A 24501-nucleotide genomic window follows, 5' to 3' on the forward strand; every position below is an offset into this window, starting at 1 on the left:
TTTCACGTTGCACCCTCTAGGTATATCACTGATAGAACAAAAGAGGAAGAAACCAAGGGTGTCACAGCTGCGGTGGCTGACGTCAAGAGCCTGACTTTTCAAAGGGCAATATCTCGGTTTATATTGAACGTAGAAAGTTGTGGTTCAAGCAGATCTTATTATTTTATGCTCCTCTGCAAGAATCCAGCATCAAAACACGATTCTGTGACTACTATAACTGACCCATGGCCCTCCCGCGCACCGCTCGGCGGTGGCTCACCGATCGCTCCCCGCAGCAGTAGCCCCCTCCTCCCGGCGCCCAGACGCCCGACCCCTGCCGCACAGTACCAAACTTCCATAGGCAGTTTGGACAAAAATCTAAGGTACCACATAAATAAACGTACAGAATCAAAAAGGCATGATATAAAGGGTGTACCAAGTAAGAGGCGACAAACTTTCAGGGGTTGTTCTATGGCTCGAAACAAACAGAAAAGTCCTTTACCAAAATCCTCCAAGACGCGTGGTTCTTGAGTTATAGGAAGTTCCATTTTTGAAAAAAAGTATCGTACGTGCTTGGTTATGACGTCACAGTGGCTAATAGAGTTACTGACCGCTTACAAAAATACCGTATTACCCAACGTCGCAAATATAGGAGGTCAGGACCAAAGCGGTATTTTTTTTAGTGGTCAATAACTCTATTAGGAGGGGTTTAATGAAAAAAACCTAAAATCAATTTTTAAAGCTCTTGATGAGTTTTCAAATAATTAATGAAGCCACTTGCCTTAAGATTTTTAGTATTTTGAGGAATGGATTAGTTACACTGGTCACGGAATTATGTTTTGATGGTTATCAAACATGAATAATAAGTAAAAAATAAATTTTTAAAACCTTAATTTATCGTCATCATTAACTTTTAATCTATTTTGATTTTCTTTTAGCCACTCGAGGACGAGGAACAACAGGTGAAGCGCTTCAAGAAAGGCGAACTAGTTTAAGATTAAATCGGAATGCCGCAGCCGAGCGTAGCTACCCAGCTTTGCAGCTGCTAAGTGAGTCTGAGCAACCAGTACGTAACTCTTTCGCTACTAAAGCAAATATTTCTGATTTTTACCAACCAGATGCCCAACCAAGTGCAACGCAGCCGACGCCAGACAAGCAAACCAAGTCAGTAGTTTGATGCAAAATGTCCGTGTTTCCTCTTGCTTTTGTGTTTAGATCTGCTTGTCGTAGCATCTGTCTTACAAGTGCTTGTTGTTGATAGTTTTATCCAACTTAACATCCTTTAATTTGGTTGTAGACTTTGCTCTTTGACTGGCTGTGATAAGTATGATTCAAAACCTGAGCATCTGCATTGATGTCATAGGTCACCAGACTTTGACTTTACAATATTTTCAAACAAACGAGTGTCAATCTCATTCAGTTTGTTAATTATGAATGTTTTTTTCTCATTGATCTCGTCATCTTTCTTCTCTTGGGAGCCAGTGCGAGGTAAGGGGTCTGCTGCAATCTAAAATACAGATAAATTAACAGCCTTTTCCAATATTTAAATGTCCTATAATCGCGCCAAGCCCATCATAGGAGTCTGAAACCCAATCTTTGTGTATCGGCAAATGCCTATTTGGCTAGGAAACCTTTGGCTGGGATTTCAAGATTCTTCTATGAACTTCTTTGACTTAATTTAACCCTCTCAAAGTTTTAGTTTTTCCTTCCAAATGATAGAAGCTTTCTCATGACCTGCACATATCTCACATCCGTGAAATGCTTGTATGGCAGGAAAGAAGCAATCCACAGTCTCCCAACGAAGTTGAAACAAACACCTTTTGGCATCAGCTCCATAACTTAAAAGAATTTGATTTCCTAAAAATCCCAGGGGAAGAACCCCTGCACCATCCTTATGGGAAATCTCCCCCCCCCCCCCCCCCGGTCAATTCTGATGAAACTTTGATATGTTGCTCAGCCAGTCATCTTGGTGGTGATAAGACCACCCGGTTTAGTGACGATGAGCAAAGCCTCGTGAGCGTCGGATTCCGAGCCTCGGGTATTGGTGGCGGGGAACAGAGGAACTGGAGTGGACCAGAAGGGAAAGGTGCGAGTAGCGCCGCACAATGGTTCGGCCGCCGGAACCTCCGTACACGTATATATGAAACGGCGAATATCTCGAAAACGGCACATAGTATCCTGTACGATAACAACAGAAATGGTCGCACCAAAAAAAGTCTCGCTCCTTCCTCTTGGCTGAGCTGACGTCATCGACGCCTCTGACCGGTTGGCGGAAGTGACGTCAGCTCAGCCAAGAGGAAGGAGCGGGACTTTTAAATTTAGTGCGACCATTTCTATTGTTATACTACAATCCCTTTCGGCCCGTGAGAGATGATCAGAATGACCAGCTGAGCAACAAATTAAAAGTTTCATCAGATTTGACCAGGGGGGGGGGGGGGGATTTCCCCATAAGGATGGTGCAGGGTTCTTTACTCTAAAGGAGATGACTCCAAAAAATTTCAACTCCTCCAATATTCTGTTTTTACCATGACATATGCCGCTTCTTACTTTTAGGTGTCCTATTTCATTATTGTTGTGATCACTGTGAAGGTATCTTGTAGTGAAGCAGCTATGAAAGGTGTGACTCAAATAGGGAAGTATCATCCATGGTATTTATGGAACCGCGTGTGAGGAACAATAAAATAAAAAATCTGAACTTTTTGGTTTGCTAGATCTTGGAATGCGTTGTGGCTGAGTGGCACCACCTATTAAAATACATTAACTGTTTTGATTGCCATTTAAACTTGTCTTGGTTATTTTATTTTACTTCAACTTTTGTCTTCATTTTATTTTACTAAAACAATGGAATTGTGACTTGTTGCTCCCCCCCCCCCCCCTCTTCTTTTATCCTACTAAAATCAGTGCAAAAAGATGGTTTTGTCATGTTAGAAACTGGGGCGATCTGATGAAGAATGATACGCGTCTTTGTAATGCTTACTAAGCCTGAAAAGGATTTAAAGTGATAGATAGATGATATCATCATCTCTCTCTTCCTTCTTCAATTCAATGATACTGAGGACCAAAGGAAAAAGGCTTTGATAGTTGGCAGGGTACGATTGAATAATAGCCAAAACCCTGCATTTTTTTTATCAAAAATTGCCGCTTTCAGGCATTATTTTTATGGTCAGAAGAAGCTCTTTTAGAAGGGGAAGACTCAAGGATCCGTGCAGGAACCAAGATGGGGGCCGTTAAAAATTGCCGCCAAGCGTTTTTTCAGCGTGCTATATCTCAGAAACTACTAGTCCGATTTTCGTTTTCTTGGTCTTGCTGTGAAGCTAAAATGCTGCTACAGAAGTCTACCGCATAAATTTTTTCGCCCAAGGCACACATGAATGGTCTTAAGGAAAAGTTCAAAATTTTGAATTTTCACTCCAATTTCAAGAGCGTGTAACTATTAAACATGCAAGAAAATGGCTTTTTTGCCTTCAGTAGTGGCAATGGGAAATTATTTCACATTTAATTTGATACCAAAACAATTTTTTGCGTCAAAAAATGCAGTTGCTGGAGCAATTTAAGTGAAGCGTCACGGTGCGCGGTAAAAACGGCGCAGTACGGGCAATTAATGTGCTATGCTAGTCATACGTGCGCTATATCTCGGCACATTCTCGTCCAATTTTCATTATTTTGGGCTTGTTTAGAAGCTATGTTCAAAGTTAAGGAGTCTAACAGATACACTCGCGGTTTACTTCCAACTTTTCCTGGTATTTTTCAAAAGAACCGAAAATTTTCGGTTCCTTTGTAAATCTTGAAAGAATATCAACATGAGTTTAAAATCCGTAATTAATTAACACTCCGGTCTGTCACTGAAAGTTAGGCAGTACTGTATTATGTCCTTGGATATCATGTGCCGTAAGTCAATGTTTGTGCACGTATCATAAAGGTCCTGAGGAGAAAATTTGTTCGAGATACAAAACTCTTCAGCAAAAATCTTTATAATATGATATGCGCTCCGCATAGTTCATAGCTCCTCTGACGTAAGGGCGTATCTCAATTTCTATGTGAGCTCTGTTCACCATATAACTCCATGTTTTTCACGGCTCACGCAGAAACAGATACGCCCTTACGTCAGAGGAGCGACAAGTTGTGAATTTCGATTGAATAAACCCTATCTCGACCCCCGTAGTGATTAGTTGGTACCCCCCCCCCCCCCCCCCCCATCAGTAGTGAATCTTTTTAATTCGACAAACAAGAATTGTTGAAATCTATTTCAGAAGTAAGATATTTGAAAATAATGAAAGTCGGGAAAAGGAGGATATAAGAAACAGAAATTGGGCTTGTAGTTTCGGAGGTATAGCACGCTGAAAAAACGCTTGGTGGCCAATTTTAACGGCCACCACCTTGGTTTCTGCATGGATCCTTGAGTCTTCCCCTTCTAAAAGAGCTTCTTATGACCATAAAAATAATGCCTGAAAGCGGTCATTTCCAATCAAAAAGTGCAGGAGTTTCTTGTGTACCCCGCTGTCTATGATCAGTTTTGATGTTAAGATTAAGGCTGTGAGTTGGAGTAGTGGTGAATAACTCGGCTGTCGCGACCAAAATTTTGAGTGTTTGCCTTAGAGGAAAGAAATTCTCAAAACGTTTTGGGACAAGGATAGCTAGATTGGAGCAGAATATAAGTAATGGCTTGTTATATCCACATTTTAATATGCAGGTCTCAATTTAATCATGTAACACATTCTATAGAAAGAAGTAAAGGACGGATCTAAGTATAATCACTATTTCAAGTCCTTCAGCTGAAACTTCAATGTCTGAGAAGTCTCAAGCTTTATTGTCTTCAATGTCGTCCTACTAAATGAAGTACTGAACACAGTAAGATGGTAGTAGCACAGGATGTGCTTCTTCATCAAAATCTCATTGCACAATTGAAACTGGAAACTTGTCCAAATACAATGGATATAGATAAAATTAACACTTATTAGTGTACATCAGAATCAGTAAATTTTAACTTTCCACCTGCAAATAAACTAAAATCAACCAATTGAATTGCGTGGTGCAAAAACCACTAATGTCAATTTTCTGTAACTTTAAGAAAACTGAATAAAACTGTACAAGCCTTTATAATAGCGGATTAATAAATGTTTGGAAGTTAACTATTATAGGAGTGGAATTTAGTAAAGGATTCAGGACTGTCTCCGGCTTCTCTTCTGTCTTAAACGGAGTAATTGCGAACAAGGGACACTGGACATTTGCGGTTTTCGCATGACATGTGAAAATCACCTAGTTTTGAAGCTGTTTGAAATATTTAAAATTCATCCAAAAGAGATTAAAACAGTAGAATATTATTGAAATGAAGTTAAAAAAATGAAATTCTTGATAATTGTGGTCTTTTAAACAAGTTTTATTACAAAGCTACCGACAATTAGCTGGACTTAAGCGGTTTTTGCATGATTTTTGCGTGTTTGGTTTTAAAACATCAAAAACCTAGATTTTTGAGAACAATTTTTTTTAAAAAATTAACAAAAAGTATTTTCTGAGAGGAAAACAATTGGAAAGAACATAAAGAAGAACTTTAATCTCTGTTGAAACAAGTCTGCCAAAGATCAGATTAATAGCTCCTTATACTTTTCCTGGCTCACTTTCATTCCTTTTCTCATTAAAGGAGTAATTTGCTTCAGCTACTGGCCAATTTTTATAATCATTATAGTATTCTAAAAAGTCTTCAGGTGTATGATTTAAATTCATTAACATAGCAGGTTGTCGCGACCTACACCGAAAGCTGGACAATACTGATCTTCGCTTTATTTTGAGCACAGCCTCCTCCCCCTCTAAGAGGAGTTCAAACCCTAAACGAATATTTTCACCACATTAATTTATGTGTAACCTTCAAGAGTATTACAACCGAAATATCTTAAAATTGCCAAAAATGGACATCAGCGGTTTTTGCATGACACAATCCAGTTAATCACCCTTAGTAAACAGGCCAATGCTTTACAAAAAACCATTGTTGGATTCCGAAGACATTACCCTCTTACTTTTGGGCATGGACAAGAAAAATTTAGCTCACTGAGACAAGTATTTCATCATATACGCTGAAAACCTAATCTAAGGGCTAACTTGATAAAAGTAGACTTTGGATTTTTTAAGGTTGTAATACTCTTGAAGGTTACACATAAATTAATGTGGTGAAAATATTCGTTTAGGATTTGAACTCCTCTTAGAGGGGGAGGAGGCTGTGCTCAAAATAAAGCGAAGATCAGTATTGTCCAGCTTTCGGTGTAGGTCGCGACAACCTGCTATGTTAATGAATTTAAATCATACACCTGAAGACTTTTTAGAATACTATAATGATTATAAAAATTCAAAAGTCACCTACCACCCCTATAACTTTTTTCCTAATTGAGATAGAAGTTTCAAACTTTGGGAATGTTCCTCGGTTTCAGGTAGCAACTTTTTGGTCCCCCCAAAATTGTGGGGGGCGGGGGCTAACTTTTTTTTTCAAATGGCAACCCCCCTTTTGTGACACCTAATTCAAAAGATAATAAAAGAAGAAAAATTTTGGCGCCAACCGCAGGTCAAAATGTTGATTTTTGACAAAATGGCGGCCGGTCACAGTTCAAAATGGCGGACATTTGGCATCTCCGTTTTTTATCGGCGGATTGGTCTGAAACTCAGAATCCTAGGGTTTTTCGGGACGAGAAAAACGATTCTGGCATTAGTTTTCCAGAAATTTCAGTCCTTTTCTAAATGGCGGCTTAGAGCGGAAAGTGGATATTTAGGCTGCTTATCGTCGGATTTGTATCAGACTTGATATCCAGGGGTATTTCGGCACGAGAAGAACGAATCTTTCATTGCATTTTTGAATTTTTTAAAAACTTCAAAATAGCAGAGAAAATGCGAATGGCGATGGTGGATGCGGATTTTCCGTTATTTTTCCGCCACCATTTCGACGATATTCAGTGTTTCAAAAATCTAATGAAAGATTAATTTTTTTCGAGCCAAAAACCACCAGAGTATTGACTTTTGTGCAAATCCATCGGTAAACAGCCGTGATGTGAATTTTCCGTCATTTTCCGCCGCCATATTAAAGTTTTCCAAAAATTCAAAAATTCAATGAAAGATGCGTTCTTCTCGTGCGGAAATACCCCCGGATGCAAGTCTCATACAAATCCGACGATAAGCAGCCTAAATATCCACTTTCCGCTCTAAGCCGTCATTTTGAAAAGGACTGATATTTCTGGAAAACTAATGCCAGTATCGTTTTTCTCGTCCCGAAAAACCCGAAGATTCTGAGTTTTAGACCAATCCGCTGATAAAAAACGGAGATGCCAAATTTCCGCCATTATGAACTTTGACCGGCCGCCATTTTGTCAAAAAACAACATTTTGACCTGCGGTTTGCGCCAACATTTTTCTTTTTTATTACCTTTCGAATAAGGTATCACAAAAGGGGGGTTGCTATTTGGAAAAAAAAGTTAGCCCCCGCCCCCCCCCCAAAATTTTGGGGAGACCCAAAAGTTGCTACCTTAAACCGAGGAACATTGCCGAAGTTTCAAACTTCTATCTCAATTAGGAAAAAAGAACCTGAATCTCAAAAGTTATTGGGGAGAGGGGCTGTTGTACAAAAGCAAATAAAAAATGAAAATGCCTTCATTTTTCCTTTTTCATTAAATTAAATCATAGCAAAGGAAAACATTTTTGGAGTCTTCAAAAATCCAACCCTGTTTCAAACAGAATAATATCTTGCCTGTGGATTTTATGACGGCATAAGGAGAAATGGCTGGTGTGTATCATTTCACCTGCGATGATTTATTTACTTTCAGGTTGCAATTGAAAGAAGAAATTGTGTATCTTGATCATGCTTGTTTTATTATTGAGGTTTAAAGTTAATGTTCGTGTTTTTTTTTTTTTTTTTTTTCTTTTAACAAAATTGTTTGTTCATGATTTTGTTTGTACAGCCATGTTGCATTGAATTCAATGTGGTTTGAACCATCGGGCGTTGCGACATGTGACATCATAAGCCCCAGGCCAGTGAGAAATTTTATTTCTCCAACTTAAACTTTAAGTCTCTTTTCTTCCCAGCAAAAAAACCATTTTGAGCTTTTCAAAACTCGGATACACATTTCTTGCTGAAAATACATTAGAAACACCCTTTTTCAAGGGATTTCCTAGATCTTGCAACAGCCCCATTATAATAATTATACCGGGTGTTCATAAAGTAACTGAAAAGTGGGTATAATTTTTGAACAAAAAAAGATAGAAGGTCGCGGTTTGTGGCATTCTTCATCATCCAGAGGGGGAAATTTTTCGATGGGGGGTTTTTCTTGGTGGGCCCCAAGGGGGGACAACTTTCAAAATTCAAATAGCAACCCCCATTTTTTTGGACATGGTTAAAAAGAACTTAAAAAGACAAGAAAAATGACGCAAATAAAATTAAAATCGGTTCACTCGTTCAAAAGTTACAGCCGGTCAAAATTTTAAATTGACCACTTTTCAAAAAATCACCGTTGAGCTCCCTATTACCGAAACAACAAAAACAGACCTGGAATGAAAAGTTTGAAAAGTGCCCTTTAAGGCAAGGAAAACCAACTGACGTTGTCACAAGTTTGGATGGAATTGTTTCAAAATAAAATTTCGGAAAATTCAACATGGCGGCAAATTTGAGGAAACGCGAATAATGAAAATTCCAGAAACTGTTATCTTTCAAATACCCTCTAGTTTAAGGAAATCAATGGTATCAACTTTTTTTCCTTTATTTGGCCAAGTAAGAGCAATAATTTGCTGACTTGAAAGTTGGCAAGCGGGACCCCTTCAATCGTTGGAGTATGCAACATCACATGCACAGGATTAAGTGTGCTGTCAAAAAATGAAGCCGATGTGAAAAAGCGCTCCTCCTTTGGGATGCTTTAGTAATGTTCAAGGTCCTCATCCTCAAAAAAGAAGAAAAGAGAAATTAAGCAATTTGTACCCACAAACTTGGTGAGCCAAAAAAAAACATGGTATATCCTGATGGGGTAGGGGCGGTTGACATTTTTGACATTTCTCTATCTGAAAATTGAAAACGCAAGAATAATTGTGATTCTCTAATTCCTGGCACTCCGAGTTGGCAAGAAGGATATCTGCTACGCTTTCAATTCCGAAAACGCCGTTCTACTCTTGATTATTATCTGAGTTGAGATTATCTTATTGACAGCCTCAACCTCATGATTTGAGGAACCGATATTTTAGGTAATATCTGATGCAATATCTGATCGGTAACACTGTTTACGAATCTGAAATCAGTATGCTAAGTTCTCTTGATCATACTGCGTTCTGATTTAGTTGGCAATTACTATTGTAAATTTACTATTGTTTGCAGCAAAATGAAGATCACTTTGAACATTTGACGGAATAACAGAGCATCAGGTATAAAAACTTCCACTTTAAAAAATAATAAAAATAAAAAAATTGCTCAATTTTTCTCTTCTTCTTTTTTGAGAATGAGGACCTTGAACATTACTAAAGCATCCCAAAGGAGGAGCGCTTTTTCACATCGGCTTCATTTTTTGACAGCACACTTAATCCTGTGCATGTGATGTTGCATACTCCAACGATTGAAGGGGTCCCGCTTGCCAACTTTCAAGTCAGCAAATTATTGCTCTTACTTGGCCAAATAAAGGAAAAAAAGTTGATACCATTGATTTCCTTAAACTAGAGGGTATTTGAAAGATAACAGTTTCTGGAATTTTCATTATTCGCGTTTCCTCAAATTTGCCGCCATGTTGAATTTTCCGAAATTTTATTTTGAAACAATTCCATCCAAACTTGTGACAACGTCAGTTGGTTATCCTTGCCTTAAAGAGCACTTTTCAAACTTTTCATTCCAGGTCTGTTTTTGTTTTTTCGGTAATAGGGAGCTCAACGGTGATTTTTTGGAAAAGTTGTCAATTTAAAACTTTGACCGGCTGTAACTTTTGAACGAGTGAACCGATTTTAATTTTATTTGCGTCATTTTTCTTGTCTTTTTAAGTTCTTTTTAACCATGTCTAAAAAAATGGGGGTTGCTATTTGAATTTTGAAAGTTGCCCCCCCTTGGGGTCCCCCAGGGGGGTCCACCAAGAAAAACCTCCCATCGAAAAATTTCCGCCTCTGGATGATGAAGAATGCCACAAACCGCGACCTTCTATCTTTTTTTGTTCAAAAATTATACCCACTTTTCAGTTACTTTACGGACACCCGGTACAGGAACTAGTTGATCCATTTTTCATATCTATCTATCAGAAGTCAACTCAATGCATTATGTGAACGGCAGTATGTTGATCCCTCTGATCCAAGAATTTTAATAGGTTTCCTTTTAACTTTATTTTGATCAGTTTCTTGTTTTACAATGTTATTTCAACCTTTTTTTTAATGCGGGTTGTTAGATTTCATTATCATCTAGATCATTATTTTTCATCTTTTCTACTATTTATTTTTTGTTTGTTTTTGTTTTGTTTTAATCTGCTTTCTGCCGCTCTCCTCTCATCTTGCACGCTTTCACTCACCGCCCTAACAGACAGCAGTGATCCGGGGCCTCCAGCGACCTGAAACGAAAAGAAAATAAATTAAAGTTGAAGCCAGGTGTTCTCAGTTTACACTCCTATCTTTAAACTCCTGTTTCAACTCGAATCGTCATAATCCTAACACTTGAATTCGAAGTAATTCATTCATAGAGCTGACTCGAATCTTCTAAGGTGTCTCTGCATCTCATGTCATCCTTTTTTTACTAATTATCATGAAGCCTAAGATTTAGATCCCCATTGAAAGTCAAACTTGAATGAGATAATGAAATCATGACCTTGAAATATTCAACTTTGCTGAATAGACCACTGAATTTGAATGAGTAGTTGAAAGATTTATTTCTCAAGTTTTGTTTTTTGTTTTTCCCTCATTTTATTTTTACTTTAAGGTGTGTAGTTTGATTAACATTCCTTCAATTGTGAAATGAAGGGCCGTAGTTCTATCATCAATTGGATGCCAAGATATTGTGTCAAGATCAAAGATTTGAATTTAATTGGCACTTCTTTAAATTTTCATTGCTCAGCCAAAAATTTCACAGTGAATCGAATGCAAATCATCATTTCGGAAGGTATTCATGCTGTGAAATTATGTTACTCATAGCAGTCGCATTTATTATATGATTTAACTCTTTTTACATGCTGTAATTGTAGTGCATGACCTCTTATCTCTCTCTGTCCTTTTTTCATCAGGGTTTTGAGTCGTACCTAGGTCTCAAGCGCTTTATTTTTCTCTGGTTTCATCTCGAAGCCTTAAACTGAAGAGACATTTAGAGTACATTTTGAAATGAGGAACCACTGTCTCTGTCTCATCCACAAAAGCACTATTTGCGTGAAGAAACTAATTACACATTTGTTGTCTCTTAAATGAGTCAGGATTTGTAGTTTCGCATTGTAAAATGGATTCCAATGCAATGAAGTATTGCGTTTTAAATATTGAAGTTTCCTGCAGTATGCTCGTCAATACAAGGAAAGAAAAAATGTGTGAACCCTAAAGTAACAAAAAAGGAAACACATCAAGGTGGAAACCATGGTAAGGAACTATGAGCAAATAAATTAAACAAAGCAAACTGGAAAATAAAAAAACTCATAACTCACATTTCAATTAAAACTGCCCACGCATTTTGTGGCTTCCCAGCTCCTTCTTCAAGGCTGAATTCCAATTGCTGCAGTCAGAATTTATTCTTGAAGAAGGGGCTGGGGAGCCGCAAAACGTGTCAGAGGTTTTAATTTAATTTTGTAAACGGGAGTTTTTTAATTTTCTTGTCATTTTTATTTCAAAGAAAAAATGTGTTAGTTTCTCTAGTGTCTGGAGGTTGACCCAATTATTGCAAGCCAGAATACACCTTTTTTCTTGCTTTCCCATCCTTGTAATTGTTTTTTCTCTTGCCATAAATCGGAGAATGACTAGCAATAGTTTGCTTAGCTTTTCGACTTTCTAGAATTTCATCTCATGTAATTGAAGGCAAAAAGGCAAACTAATCCAAAAAGTGGCAGTTTAGTATGATCTTGAGATATATTTTGTTCTCATCTGCATCTCATATCCGATTATTGAGTGAAAAATCTAAGAAGAGTCTTTTTGATCTCTACAAACACCTAGTTCATCGAAATTATTGATCTAAATTATTTCCTCTGATAAGTTGTGAGGAAAGACTCAGCTTTTCTTGCAATCCCAACACCCACTATCTCTTCTTCAGTTTTCAGATTTGTTGAATGAGCTACCTATGCGGAGAAAATCGTGCTAGGCCTTTGTTTTCTTTTCAAGGAACTACTTTGTCTTTCAGTTTTCTTCCTCCTTGAAGGATCCTTAATTTCCCTCCTTACTCCCTTCAAATGAGATTTCAGTGCGTATAGAGGTGCAATTCTCTTTTTGTTGAATAATACTATATTGTTATACTAATTTTTTCTGGTTATATCGTAATTTAATGTGTAATTGTGTTTATCTTGTAGGAAAATTGTCGTAAAGGGTTCTGCTGTAGAAACTCTGTACATAAGTTTATATATTTTTCAATTATTGTGAATTTGTGTGATTTAAAGAGCAGTCAGTAAGTGAATTTCTAACCAAGAAATAACAGCATAATCTTACTTGGAATGTGCTCGGCTTTGAATTCAATAGGAAACTGTAGGGGAAACAATTTCAATGGCTTTAAGTATGTAGGTAAAATTATTCTGCCAATATCAATAGTTGGTTAAACAAAGTAGTGAGATTATCCTTGACTGTACCAAGTTTGCCAAACTATTTTGCCCAAAATTCTACTAATATTTGCCCTTGCTGATGAAGCATTACAAAGATGTAGTATTTCTGCCTTTTATTTGTATTTATTTATTCATCAATTTTTTAAGTCTTTAAATCATGCTATAGAAAGTAATGTTCTCAGATTGTGCGTTCACTCATATGTTTTGATGCCCCGTCCCCCTCTGCCGTACATTTGCTTCCACATTGTGACATGTTTATTAAGTGTAGCTCATGTTCGATCTCAATTGATGTCCCCCCCCCTTTCTTTCCCACTCCCGCTGCTCTACCATCATTTATAGAAAGATGTAAACAGTAAGCGGATAAATTACAAAGGAGTTTAAATTTTGAGGATGTAAAACTTAAGTAAATAATTTCCAAATTTAAGAGTTTCCTTTTTGATCATTCAATGAAGTAAAATCCTCAGACTTGGCATATTCAGACATTTTGAAATTCATCTATTTCTCCTGTTTTTTTTTTTTTTTTTTGTCTGTATTTTTCATATTTCTTTGTCATTGCCGGTTTTGGCTGTATAAATTACTCTCTCAACAATTTGATCATGAACTGTAATGGTGTAAGGTGTATTACTTTGACCTAGCTCAACCTATTAATCTTGAAAGAAAAATTCGAAGACAAATACTCAAGTGTGAACTCATTTTGGATAGGCCTCAGAAAATGAAGGACAGCAAATTTACAGCTTTCATGAAACGTATTTTCATAGTGTATAGCTTTTTCACTCTAAATTAGGTTGAAAGATTCTAGGTAAGGTTACTTTTAATAGTAGAGAGACGAGAAAAAATTCCCAGAGCAAAATATTTGAATGTGCCTGAACGGTCTTCTTGATTTCATCAGTTGATTCTGCTGTATCCTTTTCTGTCTAGCATCTCATCAATTGGCTCCCACTCATAGTACCTGAATAAGAATGGCTCCTCTGAATTGACGCAGTCTTAAATAGGATCCAAAATTCCTTGAAAAGTAGTCAGTATCAGTATATTTTCGAAGTTGATCTTTCTGTTTGAAATTTCTACATGATAATTTATCTTATTGATTGAGATCCCCAAAAATAATCGAAGTCACAGGAAAGAAGAAATGAAACATCAAGACCCTCAAAATGAAATTTAAAATTTTAACTACCCTTCTCCCCCTCCCTTTTTTTAAAAATGATAGCTGTAAGAGCCAAGTATTGATTTACGTATGTTTTCATTGATTTTTTCACTTTCTTGTTAGAATTGCACTTTATTTCACGACATTGCCATTGCGATGTTGCTTCGACTTTTGTCAAATGTTGACCGATTTTAAGTCATCCTGTAAAATTTGACCTCCTTTGCTTGGAAACCAAATAAAACTTTGAAATTGCATATGCATGTGTATGTTGCTGTCTTTTGTCCATGTGCGACTGACCAATTCCTTTAATTTCTCTTCTTAACAGCTTATTCAATCCACAAGATCTGTAAAAATGATTCTCTTAGTGCTTCTCATGTTGGTATCATTTTTATCAGAGTTGATTGGTCTAATTCTACTTTGCTTCTTTGCAGAAGATTCGTTCGAAAGATCTTTTTTGTAGCTGTAACTTCCGAAACTTCTTGAAAAGCTATTTCTTAGAATTAGGAAACTAGATGAGAAATAGTTTTTAGCTGATGTTTTAATATATTCTGATCTCACATATATAAGAAGCTGTCTAAATTGTTCACCCTATTTTTGTTCTTTACTAATATTTCAATAAAATACATTTCATATGGTGGTCCATACACCAAAAACAGAATTTCTCTTTACTTAAGATGAAGAGAGCCGCTTTAATTTGTGTTAGGAAAGAATGAAAGAAAGGAATTTTGTAATGTAACATTGTCTCAGCATGCCTATGCTTTAAATCTTTTAACCTCTGGATCAAATGAATCCTCGCTAAGCGAGGACGTTACTGACATAGTCGTAGGAAAATTTCAAATTTTATCATTCCCAAGAATCAATTTAATAACATTTCCCAAAAATTTAGAATGATTTGCTGTCTCAAAATCAGCAGAAAGTAGTGCTAGTGCGCAGGATGGATTCAGATTGTAATAATGATGTTTTCTCCAAATATGCCATCTCTTTTCTTTTGGATGAGAATTTATCTAAATTTCTACAAAAAACTTGAAATCACCCACCAATCTTTTGATTTCAAAAAAGAGAAAGATAGTTGCTTTGTTTCCATGCTCTTGAGTCATTATCGCATACTTTTTACGTGTCGGAATGGCTATGTATGTTTGAGTCAGAAATTGTTTGATTATAGATTGTTCCAAATTTCATTTCATAGGAAATCTAATCATTGCTTTCCTCTTTCATTTGCCTATTTGCCTCCAAAATTGAACTTGCATCCAAACATGGGTACAGATGCAATCAAAATTGTCGCTTTGAGATGTGCCTCTTTTCTGAATTATCCAGTAATCTGAATAACACTGAGAGAGATAAGGGTGAATACTTACTGTACGTTAGTTTAAAGTAGCCACACTTGTTAATCACAAGTTCCTCTTCTCTTTCTCATGTAATTTTCTTTCTTCCTTGGTCAGATATCATTTTGAACATTTCTCCCGCATGAGCCTTACAATACTCACAATGTAAGCATGTTTTTCACTGCCATCATGCTGCACAGAATGAGCTGTGCCTTTTTCATGGGTACGTATCTTGTGAGCAGTGAGTATTGAACATTGGCCTGTCGCGACAAGTCTGTGAAATCAGATGTGCGTTCGTAACAAAAGATTAGCAGCGCATAGCTTAGAAACACATTAATTGATTGTATAGCATCAAAAGCCTCCAGCGTCGTTTGGTTTTTGTGGAATAAGTACTCGAGTTGAGTGTAAAGCTCAGATCTACGGTAACAGATACCACCAACCCGGCAAAAAACTCTTAAAAAGCCTTGACACTGCCAGTCACAGAATGAGAAAAGTTAAGGGCGCTGAGTCAGTTAAGCTCGGGAGGGATTTGCCTGCAAATAGTCGCATCTTACAGTTTTCGGTACGAGAAGAACAATGCGCAGGTTAAAACACGAAAAATTGTTTCCGCGGAGATATAACGCTTCCTTTTTAGGGGTCCTCGAAAACGTGTTTGAACCGACCGCCGTGAATCTCCGCATCTCCGCGTCATAAACGGGAAGATGGCGGCGACGAAACCAACCTGCTTACTGCCGTCACGCCGCCGTTGTTGACATCACGATTTCTCGTTTGAGGTTAAGTAAGTTCTGTGTGAATGTTTCATATCGATGGTGAAACTGCCAAACCACGTATCTCAGTTTGCGACGTCGCAGACTTCCTGTCATACTTTATTTTTCAAATGAAAAACTACTTAATGTCCAGTCTTGAGAATTTCTGTGATTTTTCCTCTTCGTGCGAAGAAAATTCTGTGAAAATTTCAAGGAATGATATTGATTTGGTCTATTTCAAAAAAATAAAATGTGAGCGTAGATTTTTAAACACCGCAAACGAGATACGTGGTTTGGTAATTTCACCGTCGATATCCTACATACACCTGTATCGCATTCTGATTGAAAAGCCTAGAGAATTAAGAACAATGGATATGAATCTCAAACAAAGTAACCGACATAACCTCCAATTGACCAACAAAAACATACCGCCAACGCGTCGCCGCCGTGTATTCTTCCACTACGCATTCCGCCGCCATGTTGATCGTGACGTGTACATGCGGAACCTACGAGCGCGCAGTTCAAACGCCGTTTTAGGCCACCCTAATTTTTGGCACTTTCGAATAAACTTTTCTCCCGTTTGCAGTCATCAAAAAAATCTAGGAAAAAAACTGTAAGCTCCGGTCACTTACTACTTTCGAATGACACAATAAAAAAAAAAATGACTTAACTGACTCATTGTTATGGTGAATTACAGTAAATATCAGGACCAATGTTGGGATTTTTAAAATGTAAAATAACTTTCTACTTTATCCATCACTGGTTTTAAATCAACTTTTTTGATCAGGTGAAGGTGAGCAGAAATGAAACTTTCAAGACAAATGTTTTTGAGTATCAAAGTAAAGGAAATCTAGATAAAATCATGGATAAGAATGTCGAAGGTAAAAATACATTCATGTGTTTGTTAGACCTCCTGTGAAAACTTTAAAATCAATCAAACATCAATAGCCAAATTAAAGAACTGATCGAATTTTGATTATCGAATGAACGTTGTGTTTATCATTTGGACATGTAGTATGTAGGAAAAGGGTTGATGGCTAACACGAAAAGAGCTTTTTATACAGGGTGTCTCACGAAAAACGAGCCACCTTGAATATCTGCCGAACGCGTCGGAATTTCGGCAGCGGTAAAAGACGTGTTCATTAATATCGAGGGGGACACCTTTTGGCGTATTTGACATTTTCCCAAACCGCGGGAGGGGCGCATGGCGGGGGGTGCCCCACACGTAAGTCGAACTTTTCAAATGGCACCCCTACTTTTTTATTTCAGAAATCAATTCTACGCAAAAAAACAAGCCACCCTGTCCAAACCGAATGTAATTCGGACAATTTTTCAGTGATTGACAGAGGTTGAAACATTTTTTTCATGCTCTTTTCAAAAATTTCCCACGCCCAATGGAATTGCTGTATCAAACCAAACTCTCCGCCAAAAAAATTCTTAAACATTGCACTTAAGATAAAAAAATAAAAAAAATCTGCTGCACTCGAAATCTGGAGCACGCGGAGCCCTTCTTTGCGACATTAAAATTCGTTTCACCGAACATTTCCGAGGGGCGCTCATCGGGAGGGAGTAGTAAGTCTTAGACAAGAATTATTATTATTTTTTCTGCAGCATAAGATACCGTGGCCATGAAGAAGCAGTTAAGTTGAAAAACAACGCACCGCGGAAAAATAGCGCCCTCAGAAGTATCAAGGTCCGGCTCAAGTCGTTGACCCCCCCCCCCCCCCCCCCAAAAAAAAAGCTAATCCATTTGTTTTTCTACTTTACTGCTCCTTCATGGCCACGGTATCTTATGCTGCAGAAAAAATAATAATAATTCTTGTCTAAGACATACTCCTCCCTCCCGATGAGCGCCCCTCGGAAATGTTCGGTAAAACGAATTTTAAAGTCACAAAGAAGGGCTCCGCGTGCTCCAGATTTCGAGTGCAGCAGATTTTTTTTATTTTTTTATCTAAAGTGCAATGTTTAAGAATTTTTTTGGCGGAGAGTTTGGTTTGATACAGCAATTCCATTGGGCGTGGGAAATTTTTGAAAAGAGCATGAAAAAAATGTTTCAACCTCTGTCAATCACTGAAAAATTGTCCGAATTACATTCGGTTTGGACAGGATGGCTTGTTTTTTTGCGTAGAATTGATTTCTGAAATAAAAAAGTAGGGGTGCCATTTGAAAAGTTCGACTTACGGGTGGGGCACCCCCCGCCCCGCGCCCCTCCCGCGGTTTGGGAAAATGTCAAATACGCCAGAAGGTGTCCCCCTCGATATAAATGAACACGTCTTTTACCGTTTGTCGAAATTCCGACGCGTTCGGCAGATATTCAAGGTGGCTCGTTTTTCGTGAGACACCCTGTATGAATCCAAGAATCAAAAAAACTTAGCTCGTTCTGTATGCCTGTAGTGCCTAATATAACATAAGCGTAGGTAATTTTTATCTCCAATTTTCTTCTTTATGCACTGCATTGTTTTCATGTACCCTCGTTGAGGTGGTTCTTATTTTTCGACTTTTCGAAAATCAAATGTCCCATAAGTTGTCTTTTGATGTGAAATGAACGTACAAAAAATTTCAGCTGGATCGGATCATTCTAAGTGGTGCCGCCGCGCCGGGGCCGACAAGTCTCCAAGCGGGAACTTCAAGGGACAATCGCGTTTTTCCGTCATTTCGCGAATTCCCCCCCCCCCCCCCCCCCCCTTTAAAATGTACCTAAGGCTATGAAAGAGGGTTATGCAAAACGGCCAAAAAGTGACCCCGCGGGGATTGTACGAAACTTTGTGGGATGATTGTATAGGTCATTTTGGGCCTGCATCTGGCTGCTTTTAGGCGAAAACCGCAGGGAAACAGCGTTGCCATTTTTTAAAGTCGTAACCTTCAAACACCCATAACTTTCGCAAAAATGCAGTTACAGAGCTCGTATTTATACCAAAAAATGCGGAAAATTTTGTTCTATCGACCAACGCAAAGGAAATTTTTATTTGAGTCCACTGTTGCCACGTTTTGGCCATTTTTTTAATTTTCATAATGATTAAAAATCACGTTATCGCCTAAAAGTGTGTTTGCAGTTGGTGGGGATTGAATAAAAACCTGTCGGAATTATTGTTCGTTCGATTTCGCATCCATTGATATGTTATACTTTTCTGAGAGGCTTAGGGAATCCAAGTTACAGCGATTTAAAAATTCGGCAACACGCCCGACGCCCGATTTTGACGCTCGTTAAGGTACGTTTCGCGACTCCGTGTTGAAGGAGAACGCCTAGATAAAACAAAATTCGAAGAGCCAGTTCATGTTTTACGCTTTTTTGAAACTTTCACGTCATTTTTAGAAATTCAAGTAGCGGCGGTGTTGCCGGTTTTCGATATTGTATCGAGATCAAGATCGATGGATCTAGGTCCCTTTCCAAAACTAATCATCAGACCGCTCGGGTGATTCGGTAGCCTTAAATTTCGATACCTCGTTATTGTCGGACACCAGTGCCGTTGCAAAGAGATAGAAGAAACCATCGATTCGATAAATCGACAATTCCAACTACAGAATAAGGCTGGACGTGATTTAATGAGTGATACATTTTTTTTGTGATTGCGGCGGCGGTTTCCTTGAAAACTGGCAACCCCGCCTCTACGCGAATTCCGACGGAAATTAGGCGACGTTGTTAACATCATGTCGCAAATGGTCAGTTTAGGATAAACTATGTAGCTAGACGTGATTAAATGAGTGCTACTTTCAATTGTGATCGCAGCGGTGGTTTTCATTGAAAACCGGCAACACCGCCGCTACTTGAATTTCTAAATATGACGTAAAACATGAACTGGCTCTTCGAATTTTGTTTTATCTAGGCGTTCTCCTTCAACACGGAGTCGCGAAACGTACCTTAACGAGCGTCAAAATCGGGCGTCGGGCTTGTTGCCGAATTTTTAAATCGCTGTAACTTGGATTCCCTAAGCCTCTCAGAAAAGTATAACATATCAATGGATGCGAAATCGAACGAACAATAATTCCGACAGGTTTTTATTCAATCCCCACCAACTGCAAACACACTTTTAGGCGATAACGTGATTTTTAATCATTATGAAAATTAAAAAAATGGCCAAAACGTGGCAACAGTGGACTCAAATAAAAATTTCCTTTGCGGTGGTCGATAGAACAAAATTTTCCGCATTTTTTGGTATAAATACGAGCTCTGTAACTGCATTTTTGCGAAAGTTATGGGTGTTTGAAGGTTACGACTTTAAAAAATGGCAACGCTGTTTCCCTGCGGTTTTCGCCTAAAAGCAGCCAGAAGCAGGCCCAAAATGACCTATATATACAATCATCCCACAAAGTTTCGTACAATCCCCGCGGGGTCACTTTTTGGCCGTTTTGCATAACCCTCTCTTGTGAGGTAACACTCACTCTATAGGGGGCTTTACAAGAAAAATAACACACTTTACCTTACAACCTTTAAAATGTCCTTTTTCACCCCTCAAAGGAGCCTTATCGTGCGATTTCGCCGATTTTTCGTTACATTTTCCGGCACGGTTTGTTTGAACGAGTTAAAATTTTTTGACAAATAAAAAGCAAAAACACCTCAGATTCATAAGAGCGTCTACCGAAAAACATTCTGTCGAGCTCCTGGTAAATAGAGTCGACTTAAAGGTATTTTAGGGCTAAGAGGGGCAACTTACCGGCAGTAAGTCCCGTTACATCACTGAAAATAAGGTGGCAGATAAATCGCATACTCCCATCGAAATCAGATAAATCATATACTGATGGATGGTGAGAGGATAATTCATATAATTTGCCAGTTTGTCAAACTGTTGGGCAATCGCGAGATTCATTCTGATTATTCATAACCCTTCTTTCCTGCAAATAATGCAAGGAAATTTTTTTACGGAATACCACCAACAATTCTCATTTGGATTATTAATTATTTCTGCACTAATATTACACAACTAGATGGTGAATTGCCAATTATCGATACTATCCACAGACTGTTTGCCGGTCTTCTCCAGCTTTTTGGGGTAACGTAACCACTGTTGGCTTAAATTTTAAGCGTTTTTGAGAAAAAATTAGTTCATTCTGACATTATTAAGTCCATGTAAAATTTACAACATTCTAGTGAAGAACTGTATGAAGCCCGTTTAGGAGTTCCCAATATTTTGCGTCAATCTGTGTAGCAGTGGCCGTTCGTCTGTCTTAGGTAACTAGGACTGAGGCCAATTTTTTCATTTTATTTTCTTGTTTTTCAATTCTTAAAGAAGTAAAAGATACAGTTGTACAATTTCAGTAGTGTCTTGCCAGTGGGTCAGTTCTTTTAGTTTTTGTGTCTTCACAAATCCGTCGAAGTTCATTCATGTGGAGCTCCTGTACCGAAGTGTCTTGCATCCCCGTCTTTGACCTCATTCGTATCTGTTCTTTCCGAGTCATTTGAACAGCTTACTCTTATTTTCATGTAAAATCTTCCAAAAGGTCTGATGTTTGATTTCAACAGTTTATCACAATTTAGTCAGGCCAATTTGTTCATTCTGCATGCATCATCTTGTTACGACTCAATCCTCTTAATATGTATGTAGTCCTGGCAGCTTGATTTGGCTTGACGCTAGTTTGTTCACCGTTTAAGTTGAAGACCCCACTAACTCCAGTTGAGAAATCAAGTGATAACAGGAGTATTCGGAGTCTCTGACAAGGAAGCTTAACCACTGAAAGTTTCTTGAGAACCCAGCATTTGGATAAATGATAACAGCAAGTCAAACTGCAGGTTTGCTTGGTTTCAAGCAACCCTATTGGCAGCCTCTAAAACAAGCCACTTATTAGTGGCAATTGCTCCAAATCTTTGGTAACTAACGTAATCAGAATATCTTTGAGCAGTGGTTGGCGAAATTGTCATAAAATCTTATGTTGCAATAACTCCTGTAACTTATGTCGCAGCTGACAATGGAAGTAGAGAAAAATAGTCTCGTATTTGAGGTTTCAAATTTTCTGCTATCGTTGTCCAAATTACCAGCGACCTGAGTTGTTGGAGAGACCCACAGCTCAGCAAAAATTCAGCCTCTGCCTCCTAAAATCTTTCCTTTTTATCGTTGGGCCTTACTTGTACACTTAAAGACCCTGAAAAGCCACTTTCTGCTGACATCAACTGGTCAAGGGCATAGAGAAAGAATGGAAGGTGATAGAAAGATAACTTTAGCGGCCTTGGGACATTGTTGGGTTTATCTTTCCTCTTAAATACCTCCTAAACTGTGAATCTGTTCAGACAACCTCACGCTACTAAATGTAATCGAGTTTTAATGATCTGTTGTGAACATTACCAAAAGTCGCTTGGTACCAAACGTCAAAAATAATCAACAACTCTCGGGTCAACCTTGTCACCTTATTGGCTACAAACCTCTGACTAATAATCACCATCTCTTCTTCCTAAAGGGTCCAAGGGCGAGATGTGTTTAAGATATTCTCAAGAATACAAAAAATAAAATAATAATAATGTGTATTTCAAATAATAAATGTCAAATTCTGCTATCTATATTGTCCTTTTCCGAGATGAGGTTACTTTATTTTGTTGGTAGGTTGATAACAAGAGTACAGTTTGATGTTTGGTACCCACCAACCAACTGTTTGATGCTAGTATGTGATTTACCCATAGGCCTCGATAGACGATCAAATTCCCGAACCAATTCCGATCAAAGTAGCATCAAAGTGTCGGGAGTCACCAGTCTGAAATTCATTAATTTGCTTAATTTTAAAATGAAAACTTGACAGAAATGTTTCCTATGGCAGGAAATGATGAATGGTGGCACTCCGGTCTGTTCTTACTTTGATCAAAAAAGTGCGGCCCGTCAAAATTTGATGGTAGATGGTGACCACCAGTCATCCTTTGATCGGAATTGGTTCGGAATTTGATCGTCTATCGAGGCCTCATCAGACACCCAGTATATGAATTACCGCGCATGCAATTTATACTAACTCAGAAAATAACTTTCCTCGATAGTTATAATGCCTAGGTTTCTTGAATGAGCTAAAATAACTTTCCTCGATAGTTATAATGCCTAGGTTTCTTAAATATGATCTATCGATACATCGATTTGCTTCATCGACTTTTCCCGACTTTACAAGGAACATTGGTGGTTTCCGGGATCAATATTCGTCAGTATCGGTCAACAAAAAAAGTAACGTTCCTTGTAAAATCGGGGAAAATGCAGTAAAGTGAACCGATGTATCGATTCCTTGACCTAAAAATTGAATTCTATGTGAAAAAGTAGTGCAGTATTGATAGGCTGAACATGTGTGGACAACTAGAAGCCCGCGGCAACATCAATTAAAAAAACACTGGCGAATATTAGATGGGATTTTACTCATCTTCCCCCCCCCCCCCTCCCCCCAATTCGGAAACCGTTCCTACGTTCTCATCGAATTTTTTCTCTGAGCTCCAGTTCATTATAAGCTTCCATTTCAAACTCGGTTCGATGGCCGAACCGACGGCCCAGAAAGCAGGCCATTTTCGGAGAGCTTCATGGAAAATTTGAGAAATTTTTGGTTTCGATGGGTAATTTCAAGTCTCGAAAATTTACCATGCTGCTAGAATCTGTGGTTAATAGTGTTTGAGTGCTTAAAATAACTTTAAGTATTCAAGAAACCTGGGCATTATAACTATCGAGGAAAGTTTTCAGTGATACCTATATAACGGGATTTACCATCGGTAAGTTGCCCCTCTTAGCCCTAAAATACCTTTAAGTCGACTCTATTTACCAGGAGCTCGACAGAATGTTTTTCGGTAGACGCTCTTATGAATCTGAGGTGTTTTTGCTTTTTATTTGTCAAAAAATTTAAACTCGTTCAAGCAAACCGTGCCGGAGAATGTAACGAAAAATCGGAGAAATCGCACGATGAGGCTCCTTTGAGGGGTGAAAAAGGACATTTTAAAGGTTGTAAGGTAAAGTGTGTTATTTTTCTTGTAAAGTACCCTATAGAGTGTGTTACCTCACAAGATTTCATAGCCTTAGCTACATTTTAAAGGGGGGGGGGGGGGGGGAATTCGCGAAATGACGGAAAAACGCGTTTGTCCCAAATCTGAAGTTCCCGCTTGGAGATTTGTCGGCCCCGGCGCGGCGGCACCACCTAGAATGATCCGATCCAGCTGAAATTTTTTGTACGTTCATTACACATCAAAAGACAACTTATGGGACATTTGATTTTCGAAAAGTCGAAAAATAAGAACGATCCTAACCCTCATGGCTTTATTTCGCACTTAACTAAATTTCAAATTTAATTGAACTTGTTTGCTCTGGTGCTGTAAAATTTGTCCCACCTTTCTCATGAGAGCTCCTCCAATTGGAGACTCTACTCTTAGGACAATCAGCCGTAGTTTATGTCCCTCGATGAGATATTGCATCTGCATTAATATGGAATATCTCGGCTCCAATGAAACTTAAAGCACCTCTCTTATATGAGTTTCTAATCTTTCTCTATTTCCATGGTTGACCTTGGCTATCAAATATGCATGGCTAAATGCAGACAACGCATACCTATCTCAATTGTAGTGTTTAAAAATCTTGGATTTTTCTCAAGGAATACCTACCTACTAATCACAATGCCTGCAATTCGGTGCGATTTCTTCAGAATAAGTGAAGGAAATTCACAGAGAAT

At 38.2% G+C, this 24501-nt stretch overlaps 1 protein-coding gene across 7 annotated transcripts in view; it reads left to right on the top strand.

The window, feature by feature from the left end:
• The window catches only part of LOC109037215 (casein kinase I), an 81995-nt gene that overhangs the window by 41773 nt on the left and 15721 nt on the right, over window positions 1-24501 (top strand). The window contains exons 9-10 of one of the 7 annotated variants that reach the window (XM_019051772.2): window positions 918-1143; window positions 10489-14080. In XM_019051772.2, the coding sequence (XP_018907317.1) occupies window positions 918-1143; window positions 10489-10498 (236 nt within the window). In that variant the 3' untranslated portion in view covers window positions 10499-14080. Of the gene's footprint in view, window positions 1-917; window positions 1148-2532; window positions 2762-10488; window positions 14081-24501 lie in introns of those variants that run through there. The other 6 variants (XM_019051774.2, XM_019051776.2, XM_019051771.2 and 3 more) reach the window with 6 other exon arrangements.

The sequence above is a fragment of the Bemisia tabaci genome, chromosome 1, assembly GCF_918797505.1.
Source record: "Bemisia tabaci chromosome 1, PGI_BMITA_v3".
NCBI classification, from domain to species: domain Eukaryota; kingdom Metazoa; phylum Arthropoda; class Insecta; order Hemiptera; family Aleyrodidae; genus Bemisia; species Bemisia tabaci.